The sequence below is a fragment of the Cervus elaphus genome, chromosome 19 (genome assembly GCF_910594005.1).
Source record: "Cervus elaphus chromosome 19, mCerEla1.1, whole genome shotgun sequence".
NCBI lineage: Eukaryota > Metazoa > Chordata > Mammalia > Artiodactyla > Cervidae > Cervus > Cervus elaphus.
In genome coordinates this window covers 67528123-67546334 of record NC_057833.1, presented here as the reverse complement: position 1 = coordinate 67546334, position 18212 = coordinate 67528123, and the positions used below count along the sequence as shown (strand labels likewise).

Genomic DNA, 18212 nt, shown 5'->3' with positions numbered 1-18212 from the left:
CCTTCTCCAGGGGATCTTCCTGATCCAGGGATCAAACCCAGGTCTCCCGCATTGCAGGCAGACGCTTTAACCTCTGAGCCACCAGTGAAGCATAGACTATAATATGAAACCACATAAAGTGTGATGGAGGAATTGCTTAGATGTCATCAGGGAAGCAATGAAGGTGCCTAAAGATCCAGGGTGGTTTCTTAGAGAGGGTGGATTTCAAAGGTGCCTGGAAAAGCGAGAAGGACTTGTCAGCAGGGGAACGGAAGGACATTCCATCGGAGGGAAGAGCCTGGCAGAGGACACAGGGGTCAACGCAGTACAGGAGTAGGAAGATGTGACTGGGGCCAGGACAGGGCAGAGGAAGATGGCGGAGGCGGCAGGGGGTTCAGAAACCCCATCAGGAGGGGACAAAGGAAGCTGCTCTTCCCGAGTCATGCTTACGGTCATCTTGTTCCCCAGCTATTTGGAAACACGTGTCTGAATCACTCATCTGAGCTCTTAATCATGCTCTCCCCGTCACAAATGACTTAACTTTATGCGGCCGGGTCTTATCTGCTTCTCACAGGCTTCAGTCATTTCCTCTGTGACTAGTACAAGAGTAACAAGTACTCGGAGGATACCTCACATGTTGAGTAGGAGTCACCCCGCAAGGAAGACCTGAGTACGACACGAGAGGAGAAGCTCCAGCCACATGTGTCTGGGGACCAAGGAATGGGGCTTTAAATCTCCTAAGAGCTTTTATTCTCCGTGACTGGAATATTCCAAGTGCTCAGCGAATGAATAAATGAATGAATACAGAGAGTGAGCTTTGTTAAAAGGTGAATAACTCAGCTCGGTGCTCTGTGATGACCTACAGGGGTGGGATGGGGTGGGATGGGGTGGTGGGGAGGCTTCAGACAGAGGGGACTATATGTATACATACAGCTGATTCAAACTGTTGTAGAGCGGAAGCTGACACAATAATGTTAAGCAATTATACGCCAATTAAAAATGAAATTTAAAAAGCAAACAGGGGAAACAAAGACGCATGTGGCACCTATTTCTGAGAACTTCTGACCCCCATGAGCATTTGTGCCCAAGGTGAATATTTAGACAATGAAAACAGAAGTGTTTGAAAAGCCCCATGCCTCAGCACCCATTTTGGGGAATAAAAACAAAGAAAAGGAAGAAATCTTCTCAAAATGATGTAAGCTGCTGAAACCAGAGGTTCTGTTGCATTTTGCAATTTTGAAGAAAAGTGGGTGAAGACCGTGCCTTCCTCTTTGCCAGCGCGCTGGGTTATTAGCACGTCGCCAAGGACACGGTCAAGACCTACACGGTGACTGCGGAAGGCCACCCGGCACCGTATCCCTGATGCTGAGGCGTCATCAGGCAGCACAAAACCTGTGTTCCCTGTAACATACTAGTTCCACTGTGCGAGAAGGACCCATTGCTTCTAAACATCCATCTGGGTTCACAGCCCTGGGGCAGCAGAACTGGAAACACCCAGAAGTCCGACTCCCGGGCTGTCCCCGAGTCATCTATGCCGCTGATGGGAACACAGTGAATGCAGGCAAGCACCGCTTGACCTGCTTGGTCTGAACGGCGCTCAGGGCTGTCACCAATGAACAGGGCCGCGGGGCTTCCTCCTCAGCTCTCTCATCACACTTTGTGCCTTGAGTGGCCCTGGATTTCCCAGTGAATGCCGTGACACGAGACCTTTACAGGCTTTATCGTGTCAGCCAATGACATGTACCAGCCACAGCTCCCGAAACACGTCTGGAGGCAAAAGCTTTAGGACAGTTCTTTCTTTTGCCAACTCCCTTTCCCAAATGATGTCTTTATTTCAAATAATGGAAGTGTATTAAAGCAACATTTATTTGTGTGTGTGTGTGCTGAATCACTCAGTCGTGTCAACTCATTGTGACCCCATGGACTGTAGCCCTCCAGGCTCCTCTGTCCATGGAATTCTCCAGGCAAGAGTATTGCAGTGGGTGGCTATGTCCTCCTCCAGGGGATCTCCCCAAACCAGGGATTGAACCTGTGTCTCCTGCATTGGCAGGTGGATTCTTTACCATTACACCACCTGGGAAGCTCAACACTTATTTAGTATCTTCTATCTAGTCTGCTGCTGCTAAGACACTTCAGTAGTGTCTGACTCTGTGCGACCCCATAGACGGCAGCCCACCAGGCTCCCCGATCCCTGGGATTCTCCAGGCAAGAACACTGGAGTGGGTTGCCATTTCCTTCTCCAATGCATGAAAGTGAAAAGTGAAAGTGAAGTCACTCAGTCGTGTCCGACTCTTAGAGACCCCATGGACTGCAGCCTACCAGGCTCCTCCATTCATGGGATTTTCCAGGCAAGAGTACTTCTATCTAGTCTAGAGCTCTTCAAACCCTACAATGCACGAACATCACCCAAAATATGTGCTAACAATGTAGAATCCTCCACTCCATACTTGGATTCAGAAAATGTGGAGGTGGGCACTTTTACATCCTAAATCTTCCAGGTGACCCCGATGCAGGTGGTTCTGATCATACTCGGAAAAACATCTCCCAGTCAACCTCCAAATTAAACTGAGCCAACAAGAGCTCAGCTGGGCCCTCTGAACTGAACTGGGCCCTCTGTCTGCGGTTCATCTTATTAAGAGTGACATCACTGAATGATACTTTGACCTGCAACCATGAACATAAGAAACAGCCCAAGCCTATGAGGTGCATACCTAGATATACAGCTACTCACACCACATAAGACAGATAATAGGTAGACAGATGATGGATAAATAGACAGATGGGAAGACAGATAGATACCTATGGCAGAGAGATAGATGATGAACAAATGAGAGGCAGATAGATAGATAAATAGGGACTGGAAAGATAGATACAGATGATAGATGATAAATGAGAGGTAGATAGACAATAGATTTATAGACAGATGGAAAGACAGACACAGATGACAGATGATAGATACAGAAAGAGCACAGAAAGTAGACAGAAAGAGCACATGTGATGTATTGTCTAATCTCTACACCTTGGGAAGGAGAGGCCTAGCCAGTGGCGTTACCAGGACAACAGGTAGAAGTCAGGGCTTCCCAGGGTGTCTGGTGGCCCTACTGGCTGAGTGCTTTCATGTGACATCCCTGTTACCTTCCAATGACAAACCAAGAAACACATTTTTTTACAGACTCAAAATAAAGAGCTGGACCATCTTTCCCACATGTTTTCTTTTAATCCTGGGGACACTGAGGCATGTACTGATTAAGGCATCGCCTTCACATAGCCTGCTGACACCTTGGACCCAATAAAACCCACTTTTGCAACTATGCAGGATATAAAGTTTGTGTTAATACATACATATGTGCTAAGTCGCTTCAGTTGTGTTCAATTCTTTGCAACTCCATGCACTTAAGCCCCCCAGGCTCCTGTGTCCATGGGATTCTCCAGGCAAGAATACTGGAGTGGGTTGCCATTTCCTTCTCCAAATATATATATCAACATACAAACCTCACCCCTGGTTTCACTGCCTGTTAAGTTCTTACTTTAGCCCATGTTCTCAATCCGTTTACTTTTAAAACAGATTCTATCTTTTTCTCTTATTTATATTTGTGTGATCATTCTTAAATCCATTCTGAAACAAGGAAACAGTGTAAATATATTCAATGAAAGTCTTTTTATTCATTAGGGATATTTGAGGAGTTTTTATAAAGCTCCTGAGTTAGACACATGTGTGCGTGTGCATGCGTGTGTGCTGAGTTGCTTCAGTCATGTCTGACTCTGTGCAACCCTACAGATGCAATCTGCCAGGCTCCTCTGTCCATGGGATTCTCCAGATAAGAATACTAGAGTGGGTTGCCATGCCCTCCTCCAAAGGATCTTCCCGACCCAGGGATCGAACTCAAGTCTCTTATATCTAACCTGCATTGGCAGATGGGTTCTTCACCACCAGCACCAGCTGGGAAACCTGAGTTAGAGACAGTGAGTCTCAAAACCAGGGACTTTAGAAGTGAGGAATCCAGGCCAGGAGTCCAAAAGACCATGTCTTTTTCTGTGTCTTCTCCTGTCTACACACCAGTCTCCTTGGTCAGCGTTTCTCAGGACCATTTTCAGGTCTAGGACACGAAGGGCAGTATGCAGCTAATTGATAGTGTAAGTGCTTAGGAATAAATAACGGATTTGGGGGGTGGGGCTGTCTTTCTGATTTGCATTTAGAAGTGCCAATCAATGTGCTTAAATAGTAGGAACTATATGAACCAGTCGTAACCAGGTTTGGAGAATTCTGCTAAGTGTGCAGAACTCTCTACACCCAAAATGTGCCCTAGTGAGGTGCCTGGATCTCAGAGTTGGGGCCGAAGGTATGGAGGGGGCAGCTGATACAGCCGCGCCCAGGTCCTGCTGTCTTTACACTGGGGGTTTTCAGGATTGTGCAATATAGCTGTGTGTCTGTGTGTTCATCTGTGTGTCTGCATGTGAGCACACATACCTGAGGCTTGACCAATAACTGCAAGACTCACAACTTGCAACACCAGCCACAGTGAGCTCTCTTACAAACCTGGTTAACTGAATAACTGCCCTCGCCTCGGCGTGAAGCAACCAAGCGAGGGGACAGCTGAAAGAGGGCTTTCTTCAGGGGATGAAACAGCCTTTACACAAAAGCTTAATATGAGCCAATCTGTGCAACCAGGCTTCCAGCCAACCGGCTGACATTTAATGAGAACCTACTACACAGAGACAGCATTTTGCCAACAAAGGTCCGTCTAGTCAAGGCTATGGTTTTTCCAGTGGTCATGTATGGATGTAAGAGTTGGACTATAAAGAAAGCTGAGCACCGAAGGATTGGTGCTTTTGAACTGTGGAGTTGGAGAAGACTCTTGAGAGTCCCTTGGACTGCAAGGAGAACAAACCAGTCCATCCTACAGGAAATCAACTCTGAATACTCATTGGAAGGACTGATGCTGAAGTTGAAGCTCCAATACTTTGGCCACCTGATGCAAAGAGCCAACTCGTTGGAAAAGACCCTGATGCTTGGAAAGATTGAAGGCAGGAGGAGAGGGGAGTGACAGAGGATGAGATAGGTAGCATCACTGACTCAATGGATATAAATATGAGCAAACTCCAGGAGATGGTGAAGGACAGGGAAGCCTGGCAGGCTGCACTCCATGGGGTTGCAAGGAGCTGGACATGACTTAGCGACTGAACAACAACTACACAAATCACAAAGGGTGGATGTCCTGACTTGATTAAATTGCTTCTTTGCCTCTTTCCCATGAAAATGGCTCTCCTGTTTTCTAAACAGTTTATTTAACATAGGAAGCAAGTTTGGCCCTACTAGAAATGATACTGACAACATCAAAGCCTGCGTCTGGCATGACAGAAATAGGACCCGGTCAGATGAAAGGATGTCACGGCACCAGGCTTAGCTCCTGGGTCTGTGATTCCATGCAGATCTCAGATAAGTACCTTCAATGTACTTCAAGCCTTTCCTCAGAATGAGTCTCTCATCTTAGAGAACTAAAGGCTTTGTTTCACCTAAACTGAGGAAATTACATTCTCAAGGAGAAAGGCAAAGGGTGAGACGGGCTTGGGCAGACATCCCCTGGGTTTCGTCTCATCCCATTCCGCTCCAGCCAGCGTCCAAGGCAACAACACCCCTGCCCGAACCTCCCCTCCCCAGGCACACAGCTGCTCTCAACCCCTTCAGGTACCACGCATCCAGGATGGGCCCCTTGGACATTCGCCTTTCCACACTTTTTTCCCACTCAACCAGAAATGCCTCCAGTTCTAAGTCACAGCAACAAGTGGTGGTTCTCAGGAATGTAGCTTAGTTGCCATGATCAAACCAAAGGCATGCCTTCGGCATAAATGTCCACTTCCTTTCCGGAAACATCAAAAGCAGCTTTGTCCTTCTCATGAGGCACACACGAGACTCACTCCACTGTCCCCTATAAAGGCCTTATTCGTGCTTCAAGATCAGGGATGGAGGAGTCCTTTCCTACCTCACTGCTTCCAACGAGCTTCATGCAGTTTGCTGAAAGCTACACAGCGACCATCCTGAAGAGAAACCCAGTCCGTGAGCCGAGTCGGGTGTTTTGCACTCTGAACTTTCTTGCTTGGAAGGCGGTGGAAACAGAAGCCCACTGGAGGTGGTCTGGTGCAGACTTAGGGCTGGGGGTGGGAATCGTGCCACGGAGGGGATTTGATCTCATTGGTCATCACACCTCGCAGAGGTGAACTCCCGGTGGCACTAGTGGTAAAGAACCTGCCTGCCAAAGCAGAAGACGTAAGAGACGTGGGTCCGATGCCTGGGTCAGGAAGATCTGCTGGAGAAGGAAATGGCAACCCACTCCAGTGTTCCTGCCTGGAGAATCCCATGGACAGAGGAGTCTGGTGGGCCACAGTCCTTGGGGTCACACAGAGTCCGACACGACTGAGTGACTAACACGTTCACTTTCAAATTGGCAGTGGAGACGGTCCCCTTGACCTTTCCTGGCCCCTGACCCAGCTGCCAGAGGAGAATTATCAACTAGAAGGACCGGTCTCAATTCTGGAGGGAAATTGTGTAACTGCTGCACTATACGGAGCAGCTTGTAGCATAAGGAGGCCCCTGGGGCCCTGTTAGTACTTCCCACTCAGTGGTCCAGAATGATGGAAAGCTGAAGCAACCCAGTAAATACAAGATCATGGAAAGACTAATATCCTACAGATGTCGAGATTCAGGCCACCCTACCAGGGAAACAGGGCTTCCCTGGTGGCCCAGTGGTAAAGAATCTGCCTGCAATGCAGGAGACACAGGAGACTTGGTTCAATCCCTGGGTGGGCAAGATCCCCTGGAGGACAGCATGACAACCCATCCAGTTATTCCTGCCTGGAGAACCCCACGGACAGGGGAGCCTGGTGGGCTACAGTCCACGGGGTCGCAACGAGTCAGACACGACTAAAGTGACTGAACATGCACACACCACCTCTGGGGCAAGGGAGAATCAAGCCTGCACCAGTTTCACCCATGCTCATCTCTTACGACTCCAGCAATAAGCAGAGTCCTGGGCAGGACCACCCAGGGGTCAGGCACCCTTTCGTCCATTCTTCCCTCAGTTAATATTCGCTGAGAACCTAGGGGACTCCAGGCACTGAACTTGGCCACACAGGGCTTTTGCGGGTCTTACACTCCACTGAAGGAGGAAGATAAGAAGAGAACTTCCACATAAAAGTCCACTGCAGTGACAGAGGGGAATACATGCAATAAAAGAAAGTCAGACAGGCAGGGGTTAGGGTCACTGGGTGGAGTAGTGGAGGCACACCTCTGGATGCGGTGGCTAGAGAACCCCGATGAAGGGCAGAACTCCCTGGAACCAAGGGTTTCCGGATACAGAGACAGCAAGTTCAGTCCCAGAGGCAGAAGGCGAGGGGCCCAGATGGCCGCAGGGGGTGATGGAGGGAGCGCCCAGGGGCTACGGGAAGGGGCTTGAGAATGAAGGAGTCAGGGAAGTTTGTCTGAGTTTTAACTCACACTAAGTTGCTAAGAAGTGTCCAACTCTGTGCCACCCCATGGCCTGTAGCCCATCAGGCTCTTCTGTCCAGGGGATTTCCCAGGCAAGAGTACTGGAGTGGGTTGCCATTTCCTTCTCCAGGGGATCTTCCCAACCCAGGGATCGAACTCACATCTCCTGCATTGGCAGGTGGGTTCTTTATGAGTGTGCCACCTGGGAAGTTCTCACTCGCCTCTTACTAACTGCAGGCCAACCTCTCTGAGCGTCATTGTCCTCATCAGGGCACTCGTGACAAACCACGCTACGTATTGCTTGAGGGTTCATGACACCAAAAATTCAGTGTATGCGCATCGCTCACTGAAAACCTCAGTCAGGACCCGCCGGGGGTCACCACTGCTATTGTTGTGGTGGGTATTTTTGGTTTTATGTAGCACATTTCCTCTGAGGAGTTTTAAGGCATCCTTCCTATTACCTTTAGTTTTGCTAAATAAATAAATCCCTGGCATGGTTCTCAAATCCAGAGTTATTGTTTTGGATTATGTTTAGAATTACTTCTGGTAAAGAATGACTCAGGCTCTTGGAGTCTGTTTCATAAGCCAGTGAGGATTGGAATTTCGAGTTTTGACAACCAACAATACAGGGCTCCCAATTTTAAATTATGCCAGGTAAGGAAAAAATGTTAAGCCTACCTTCTATTATAAGTAGCACTTCATAAAAGGAAGGATATTTAACACCAAATACGCTCAGAGAAAAGGCAAGTCCTCCTTGGAAAGGTCACTCTGCATCAATTCTCTCTCTCTCTCTCACACACACACACAAACACACACGCGCGTGCATGCACATAGCAGTGAACATTTCACCACGGTGGACGAGTATCTGCTGGTCCATCCGCAACCACCAGTGCAGGCAGCTGAGGGTGACCAATGCCAAGGGCAGAAGAGAGAGCTGAGCGGAGCCTGAGGAAGGCCCGGGCCGCTGGCCAAGCCTCTGACCTGCGGGGACGATGACGCGGCGCTCGTTGGTGGTCATGTTTGGGGGCGGCATGTGCTTCTCCTCCATGTAGCTGCTGTAGTTCATCCCGACGGTGTCCGGGCTGCCCACCATCTTCCCACCTTTGGCCATGCTGCACTCATCAGGGGAGTTCCTGGAGGAGAAGAAGACACAGCCTTCCATTACTGCAGCCCCCTAGAGCCTGCCTCCCTGCCTGTCCGTGATGCACAGAGAGAAGCCAGGAAGGGAAAGCTGGAGGGGAGGGAGAGGGGAGGAGGCAGACACTGTGGAAAGACAATGCAGTCATCTGTGATGAGCTGAGTGACCGTGCCTCCTCCAGGTTCACATACGGAAGCCCCAGTCCCAACGTGAAGGCCTTTGGAGGTGGGGCCTTTGGAAGAGAATGAAGTTAACATGAGGTCACGAGGCTGAGGCCCTTATGACGGGATTAGTGCCCTTAAAGAAGGGGAAGAGACCAGACTTCTCTCTTTCTCTCTCTCTGCCACTGAGCTTACAGTGAGAAGGTAGCCATCCCCAGCCAAGGACAGAGCTCTCACCAGACACCCACCACCAACCAGCCCAGCACCTTGGTCTTGGACTTCAGTCTCTAGAACCATGAGAAAAAAATCCCTGCTGTTTAATTCCTGCCCTGGCCCACGGCATTTTGTGACAGGAGCCTTATGAGACTAAGACGGTGCCCATGCTCACCGGAAGCAGAGCACAGGCACATGGGAAGCAGAGCTGCCGCCTGGTTTCCATCCCTCCAGCCAGCTCCTGCAACTGTCGTGTCAAAGCCCCATCTGTGACAGCTGATTGGAAACACGTGCAGGGAACACTGAATGGGCACTTGTTCTCCCCGTGTGACTGCAAACAGGCCACGCACCCAGACGGTGAGAGGCGACACTCTGCCAGGTTTATTCCAGAGTGACACGCCTCTTCAAAACCTCAGAAGGAAACCTTTGTGTTCACTTTCAAATCCCTGCAGCCAATCCTTAGACATGGAGTTTTAAGGCTCCCAGTGCTCCTGGCTTAGGTGTGGGCAGGAAGGGCAGAAAGGGGAGCAGGACTGGCCCCCCAGAAGCAGCAGGATAGGGGACCCCAGCAGCCCTGGAAGACTGGGGTCAGGGAGTGAAACCAGCTGTGTGCCAGGGGTCAGCTGCTGGGCTGTGGGGAACAGCTCAGAGGGTCGCTGTTAGTTAAGGCATCCATGGACACTTGGATAAAGACAAACTTACCTTTCTGGAAAAAGAGAAAAAAAAAAAGAATATCTGTTTCTTAAGTAAGATCTAAAAGATACTGGGGGAGAAGGCACTGGCAACCCACTCCAGTACTCTTGCCTGGAAAATCCCATGGATGGAGGAGCCTAGGAGGCTGCAGTCCATGGGGTCGCTCAGAGTCGGACACAACTGAAGCGACTTAGCAGCAGCAGCAGCAAAGGTTACCGGATGTGATGAAATTGCTGTTGTTCAGTCGTCAAGTCATGTCCAACTTTCCGAGACCCCATGGACTGCAGAACGCCAGGTTTCTCTGTCCCTTACCATCTCCAGGAGCTTGCCCAAGTTCGTGTCCATTGAATCAGTGACGCCATCCAACCGTTTTATCCTCTGTCACCCTCTTCTCCTTCTGCCCTCAATCATTCCCATACGTAATAGGTAAACTCCAAACAGAAACTCTCGCTTGAGCAAGAAACAGAAGAACGTGTGAATGCCTTCTTAGATGGTTAAGCCAGAGATCACTAACACAAGATGCCTGTAGCTCCAGAATCCCGAGAGTTGAGTTACATCATCTGAGGCAGATTTCTGAAAATGTCCTCGTAAGCGTTACCCAACACAGGATTTTTTGTACTCTTGGCAATCTATGCAACCTACTGGATTTTAGATTTCCATCCCAATGTCTGAGGCCCCGATGGCTGTGGGCTCCACCCCAGTGGGTCTTCCTTTGTCTCCTCCACACCATGTCAGCTGGAACTCTGCAGCCAGTCTGCAGAATCTTGGAACTAGAGGCCTGGCGTGGATGCGGCCTTCAAGTCTAAGGAGGCGTCAAAGCAGAAGGGCACTCTCTGGGTGGGGCTGGACTGAGATGTGATGGAGAAGGTCATTCTGGACCCAAGAGTTGTGGCAGGGGTGTGGACAGGAAGGACGGACCACAGGCCCTGGAAAGAGTTCATTCAGCATCTGGGAACTTTGAAGCTACAGATTCATTCTCAGCATCCTTTGCACAGGTCTGGTGCTGATGGAGGGAGCTCAGGGCTAACGATGAGGATGGAGCAAGTAGGTCGTGGACGGAGGTCATCATTGGGGTCGCCCAGACTGAGCCCGTACCGTGGGCCGGGAAATACATAACCCGGCTTCATGGCATCCGCACAGCTGTACTAACATGAAGGAAATTCAAAAATAATAGCGGTCAGAGTTCCCATGGTGTGAACCCTCTATATTTCCAATGCTGCCTACACATGCATTATTTCCTCTTGATGCTATTTTTCCTGGCTTCCAACATTTATCTCTAAAAGACCCATCCTAATATCAAAACACTGGATGTCTTCACTTGAGACTCAAGTTTCCTATCCCCTTGGAAAATTCCATCCGTTGAGTTGAGTGTGTGTGTTTTGGTCTATTTGTCTCAAGGAGAGAAGTTACTAGGGAAGAAAATTACAGGAGTTTGGTTCTTTAGGAAAAAAGACTTTAGATGCTACGTAGGTGATGACTGCTACTCTAGGATGAGCGCTGTTCAGATCCAGTCATTCATGCCTCATTTAGATCATTTTTTTAATTCAGTGCTCGCTGTATACCAGGCACTACAAAATTCTTTCTTCTCTAGCAAGGCAGTTAACCACCTAAAAAGTGAAAGGTCAAGGAGATGTACAGAATTACAGGAAGAAGGGTCGCTGGGGATTATGGACCCTTCAGACGAACTCTGTCACTTTCTTCAATCCTACTGTCCAACTTCCATTTCTGAGGACTAAGCATGGACTAGGAATAGACCATGTCAGTTTTCCCATGGCATTAAAACAGATCCCTCATCAAATCCGGAGATACAATGAGCTATTAAACTGCGTTCTGTGTACTCCAATACACATTAGGGCAGACAAACATGCTTTGACTCCACTTACGTGAGACACCGAGAATAGTCAAGTCCACAGAGTCAGAAAGCACAGTGATCGATGCCAGGGGTGCGGGTGAGGCGGAAAGGAGAGTTAGTGTTTAGTGGGGACAGAGTTTCAGTTTAGGAAAGTGAGCAGCTGGGGAGATGGATGATGGTGACAGATGGACAACGCCATGACTGTACTTAGGGCCATCAAACCATACAGTCAGAAGTGGCTTAAATAGTATGCTTTATATTATGTGACTCTTACCACAATAAACATCATTAAAAAATAAAAATAAATTGCATTTTATTAGAACTTTACAAAAATATATGTATGTATTTAAAACAGGCGTAATCTTCAATAAGGTTAGTTTATGTCTTCACCTTATAACCAGAAGACATAATTCACTTTACTAAGATTTTCCAGCCAGCTTTCAGCATTAGAAAAAAAAAAAAAAATCAGCAACATGAAATGCTATTTTCAAAAGTTGTTCATTTAGGACATTTTTTTAAAATGTTTTTTCCCCCACCGTATTTTGTTTTAGCATCAGAGGAAGACAGAAGGGGACCGTGTTTATGTTCATTTCAAATAGTTTCTGTAATAACTCTAAGGGAACTACAACCTCAGTGCGGGAAGCACATCACCCCAGTAGGGCCACTGACATACAGAACTCAAGCCGGGTGTTCAAGTAACACTGATTAAAGCGGCCTCAGCTGTTCCATTCTTCTTGTTCAGCCTTTCCCCCCTAAGTATTCTCTTGGAAATTTTAATAGCAAAGTAGCAGCATATATACATGTCATCACGTTCTGAGAGCTTAACTGCTATCAGTCCTCATGACAGCCTGGCATCAGCTCCATTTCTCAGCTGGTGTAAACTGAGAACACCAGAGAGAAGTCGCTTGCTCCGGGTCTGAGTCGGGAGGAGGCAGAACTGAGGCCTGAAGCTGGGCAGCTTCCACTCACTGTCTGCGCTTCCAGATGTCCCCCCTCGGTCAAAGTCAGATGGCTGGGATGACGGCCTTGTAAGCGGTGAAACAGATCTTCATTTCAGAAAGGCATCAAGAATGCCCAGCCCCCACGTAACTCTGGTTTAAGCTCTGCACTGCATTACCCAGCTGTGCTAAGAAAAGATCCACATGGGAACCTGTCCATGCTTACTGTGCTGTTGAGCTCCACCTTCAGCGTGCTAAGGTGACTTCTTAGAAGTCACAGGAAGAAACTTCCCACAGACAGCTTAGTATTCCACCTGCACTGAGCCTAAAACAGAGGATCCCATGTTTTCTACTCTAACAAGGTAAGGATTTGGGCATTCTTGCTTTGAAACACACATAGTAAAGAGCATCCCTTTAAATATGATATTCTTAATACTCACCTATGTGCTCTTTAACAGTCCCTATGAAAGTTTTAAGACATTTTTTAGATGCGCTCTAAATGGGTAATCAACTGGTGAATATGAAATTTCTTATTATTTGAGGCATGAATTTCTTAATCGCATATAAGCCGGGTTCAAGATATTTCTCTCAAAGACTCTATCTTTCAAGGGCATGGAAAAGCTATTATGCAAGTCAAACCACAATGAGGTATCACCTCACACCTGCCAAGATGGCTATGATAAAGACAAAAAGCAAAAGTTAACAAGTGCTGGAGAGGATGCAGAGAAACTGGAACCCTTGCATACTCTTGATGGGAATGCAAAATGGTACAGCTGCACTGGAAAATGGTATGGTGGTCCCTTGAAACATGTTTGAAAAAGAACAACTATATGATCCAACAATCCCACTTATGCATATTTATCTGAAAGAATTAAAATCAGGATCTCCAAGAGACATGAGCACTTCCATGTTCACTATGTACTATTCACAATAGTGAAGGTGCGGACCTAAATGTCCACAGATGGATGAGTAGATAAAGAAAATGGGGTACATGCATACAACAGAATACTATTCTCCTTAAAAATAAAGAAATCAGAAATAGATTATAGCATGGATGAATCTCAAGGACATTATATTAATACTAAGTGGAAAAAGTCAGTCTCAGAAAGACAAATACTGCATGCTTCCGCCTTATATGGGCTATTTTAAAAAGTCAGATTCAGAAGAAGAGTGAAGTGTTGGTTGCCAGCAGCTGGAGGAGGGAAAAGATGGGGAGTTATTAATCAATAAACATAAAGTTGCAGTCAAGTAGAATGAGAAAGCTCTGGATATCGGCTGTACAACCTTGTACCTCTGCTCAACAGTAACGGACACTTAAAAATTTGTTTACAGACATCCCTAGCAATCAGTGGTTAAGACTTCACCTTCCCATATAGGATCCAATCCCTGGTCAGGGAAAGAAGATCTCACATGCTTTGTGGTCAAAAAACCAAAACAGAAAACAGAAACAGCATTGTAACAGGTTAAAGGCAGGCTTAAAAATTGGCCACATAAAAAAATCTTAAAATTTTTTAAAGCTGGATCTCATGTTAAGTATTCTTACCACAATAAAATATATTTAAAAAAAAATCATTGTGTCTTAACCATTTTCTCGAGTTCACATTTTCAGGTCTGAGTTCTATTTATAACCACAGCCCCACACAACACGCAGCAGCAGGGAGCAGAGAGGAGGCAGGAGGACAGCTGGTTGCCCCCACTCGCAGCAGGAGAAATCCCACATGGGCTTGGGGGTCACCCTGACAGGGGGAGGCAGGTTCAGACTGAAGAGTGCCAGGAAGGCAGTGGACAACATCTGTGGGGCCAAAAAGCTGGGTGTATCACTCCCCCAAGTCCCTTGAGACATCCTGGGGGCCAATTTTAGGAGTTTAATCTCTACAGCAATCTCACAGACTTCCATGTCACTTGGGCATAACTGTGGCCAATCTGGAAGTCAAAGTGTTAATGGCTCCATCATGTTCAACTCCTTGTGACCCCATGGTCTGTCCATGGGATTCTCCAGGCCAGAATACTGGAGCGGGTTGCCATTCCCTTCTCCAGGGGATCTTCCTGACCCAGGGATCGAACCCAGGTCTCCTGCACTGCAGGCAGATTCCTTACCATCTGAGCTACCAGGGAAGCTCACTCTAGGAAATATAGAAATAATGTAGAAAGATCCTTGAACCTTCATGATGAACAAGATGGAGTGTTGGTGCCCTTCTTCTGATAACTAGGAACACATGGCCGGCTAAAATGTCCTGAGTCTCAATTAAGGTGAGTTGAGATCATGAGCACTGACTTCCTAAAACACATCATTATTATGAATTAATGGTGAAAGAACATGGCAAAGAATATCAAATAAATGAGAAAGTTTACTCAACTTAAATTAAGTTGAAACTCAGACACACTAAAAAAACAAGATTGGGTTCTTGAAGCTCCAATACTTTGGCCACCTGATGCAAAGAGCTGACTCACTGGAAAAGACCCTGATGTTGGGAAAGATTGAAGGCAGGAGGAGAAGTGGGCAACAGAGGATGAGATGGTTGAATGGCATCACTGACTCAGCTGACATGAGTTTGGGTAAGCTCTGGGAGTTGGTGAAGGACAGGGAGGCCTGGCATGCTGCAGTCCATGGGGTCGCATAGAGTTGGGCACTACTTAGCAACTGAACAATAACAATATGGTTCTGATGAGTAGTCAAGAGGGACTCTTCAGAAGCTACTTGGAAGAACAAATGTTTAGCTCCTATTAACATTTTTCTAAGGAGAAGATTCCATTATTTTCATCTGCAACTCCAGAGTGATATTTATGTGTATGTGTGGTGCCTCTGAATATATTTTATTTTCCTGCTCTTCTTCAAACTATGTGACATTTGAGGTAGATTGCAAAAATGCGCACAGGACAAAAATAACATAAATGATCAAAGGAATGGAAGTGAATGTTATATAAGGGCAGAAAAGCAATTAATCAAGAGATAAAATCAGCACATTGAGTAAGCTTACTATTTATAGTTGCTCAAGGTAGCACATCAATTTATCTCTGAACTTTCTACTCGCCAAAGCAAAAAAGGAAGTATATCCTGTGACCATTCAAGATGTCAAAAAAAAAAAAAATACACATGAACCAAGTTATTCAGCAGAAGAGAAGCTTTTCCTGAGCTGAAGCTTGAGAGAAGTTTCTCCTGTGGCTTCTCCTTCAGAGAACTGGGTGGTGAAGCAAGCAGAATCCTTCCCACCGCCCCCTAACAGAACTGAGGACATTCCACGTGTAGAGCAGGTGCTCGGAGCACTCAGCTCTCAGCTGCCTCAGGTACAGGAGCCCCGGGGCTGTGTGTCCTCAAGCCAGTGCTCCACACTTCCTGTCTCTTGACATCGCTTTTGTTATAATTTATTTATGTACTTTCCATAGCACTTTGATTGGAGATACATGCCTCCTATGTTCACTGCAGCACTATTTACAATAGCCAGGACATGGAAGCAGCCTAAATGTCCATCAACAGAAGAACAGATAAAGAAGATGTGGTCCATATATATATACACACAATGGAATACTGCTCAGCTCTTTATAGGGAACAAGAGGGTGCCATTTGCAGATGCGAATGGACATAGAGACTGTCTACAGAGTGAAGTTTAAGTACAAAATGGTACAGATGAACCTACTGGCACTGTTTTGGAAAGAACCAGAAAAATGAGTGCAAAAATATAAGAAATGAATGATTAAAAAATGAAAAGATCTTGAGAGTCGGAATGCTATATACCTATATTCCAGTTTCCACAATCTTCTAATTTCTATGTTTTATTTTCAATTTTTTTTATTATGTATTTATGGCTGCACTGGGTCTTTGCTGCTGTATGCTGACTCTCTCTAGTTGCTGCAAGCGGGAGCTACTCTCCAGATGTGGTGTGCAGGCTTCTCACTGCGGAGGCTTCTCTTCTTGCAGAGCACACGCTCTGGAGTGTGGGCTTCTACCTTTGCGGTACATGGGCTTAGTTGTCCAGCAGCATGTGGAATTCTCCCAGACTAGGGATCAAACCCATGTCACCTGTACCAGCAGGCAGATTCTTAACCACTGGACCACCAGGGAAGTCCTAACTTAGATGTTTCAAATCCAAATTTGCCTCTGGGAAATTGATCTAATGCATGGTGGTTGAACAAACATTTACAGATCTTATCTGGTTCATCTATCCCATACTGGACTGCTTACTTATGCTAGAGAGGGCTCCAAACTCTTATGTATTCATGTTACAGTAAATACAGGGGTGAAACATGCAAAATGGTGCCTAACACACAACAAATGTTATGTGTTAGCTGTTGCTATTTATCTCACCCCCAAGGTCAAACACCAATAAGCAGCAGCAATGATACAGGCGATGTGCAGAGACTTGGGGGGCAGGTTGTGTCTAAGCTTATACGACCAGCAGGGGAGGGGCTGGGATTTGAACTTAGACAGTTAGGGTCCTGAATCCAAGGACTTGACCACCACACTACAGGACCTCCCCTGGTAATTCCACATGAGTGGTCTCTTTCCCAGACATAACACATCATGGGATGGACCCTCAGAAGACTCAGCTTCATCACTGGTGGGTATTTTCTGAAGCATGTCCTGAAGTCAGTCAAGGAGAAGGCGATGAGAGCTGAACAGGGGCAGCCCCGTGCAGATGAAGGCAGAGCCTCCTGGGAGATGCTAAGTGTGGCAGGGTTTATTTGGACAGAGATATGAATTGTGATGTCTGGTTTATAAAAAAAAAAAAAAAAGTTGACCTCCTCAATTTATAGTTGAATGTTGTTTGTTCCTCCCCCAAACCTCCTAGAGGCACTCAGCAGGGTGCAAGCTCTGCAGAGATGGAGCGTGAACATTGCTGAGTGTGAGGAAGTCAGGTAAAAGTTTCTGGACTCAGAAAGCAGAGCAGGAAGGACTGTGACCCAGATTGTGGGTCTAAGAAGACAGGCCTGAGGACCAGGGCAGAACCTGGACCATTAGGAAAGTAGGCAATGTCACTGTTTTAAGATGAAGTGGACAGGGAAGGGACTTCTCTGGGTCCAGTGGCTAGGACTCCACATTCCCAATGCAGGGGGCCTGAGTCAGGGAACTAAGAGTTTGCTTCAACTAAGAGTTTGCATGCTGCAACTAAAGATCCCACATGTTAAAACGAAGACTCCATGCAGCCAAATAAATAAATAAAATAATACTTTCTAAAAAAGACTAAAACGAGCTCTGTCCAAGAAAAAACGTTTTTTTCGCTGTTTCCATACATAATCTCTTCTTTTTGAAAAGGGTTTATCACACCTGTAGGGCTTCCCAGGTGGTTCTAGTGGCAAAGGACCCGCCTTTCAAGGCAGGAAACGTGAGAGACACAGGTTCGATCCCTAGGTCGGGAAGATCCCCTGGAGGAAGGCATGGCAACCTACTCCAGTACTCTTGCCTGGAGACCTTCATGGACAGAGGAGGCTGGTGGGCTACCATCCATGGGGTCACAAAGAATAGGACACAACTGAGTGACTTAGCACACACACACACGCATCATGTCTATAAGCATGTACCGAGAAATTAAAATGAGAGCTTTGGTTTCTGAAACACAAAATAAAACTTGGCATCTGACATTGGTTTTCTTGAATCAGAACCTCCTTACAGCAGGGCAGATTCCATCATGGAAAGAGCCCTCGCTGAAACTGCACAGATGCGGTCCTCAGTTTGAAAAGAACGCGCGGTGCCCTTGTTGAGTGTGAAGGGACCTCGTTTATGCGAGAAGGTCCCTGAATGCAGCCCCAAGCCACAGCC

At 46.9% G+C, this 18212-nt stretch overlaps 1 protein-coding gene across 6 annotated transcripts in view; it reads right to left on the bottom strand.

Annotated features, from left to right (window-relative positions):
* The window catches only part of ERG (ETS transcription factor ERG), a 315726-nt gene that overhangs the window by 41003 nt on the left and 256511 nt on the right, over positions 1–18212 (bottom strand). For all 6 annotated transcript variants that reach the window (XM_043875442.1, XM_043875441.1, XM_043875443.1 and 3 more), the window contains one exon: positions 8444–8595. In XM_043875442.1, the coding sequence (XP_043731377.1) occupies positions 8444–8595 (152 nt within the window). The remainder of the gene's footprint in view (positions 1–8443; positions 8596–18212) is intronic.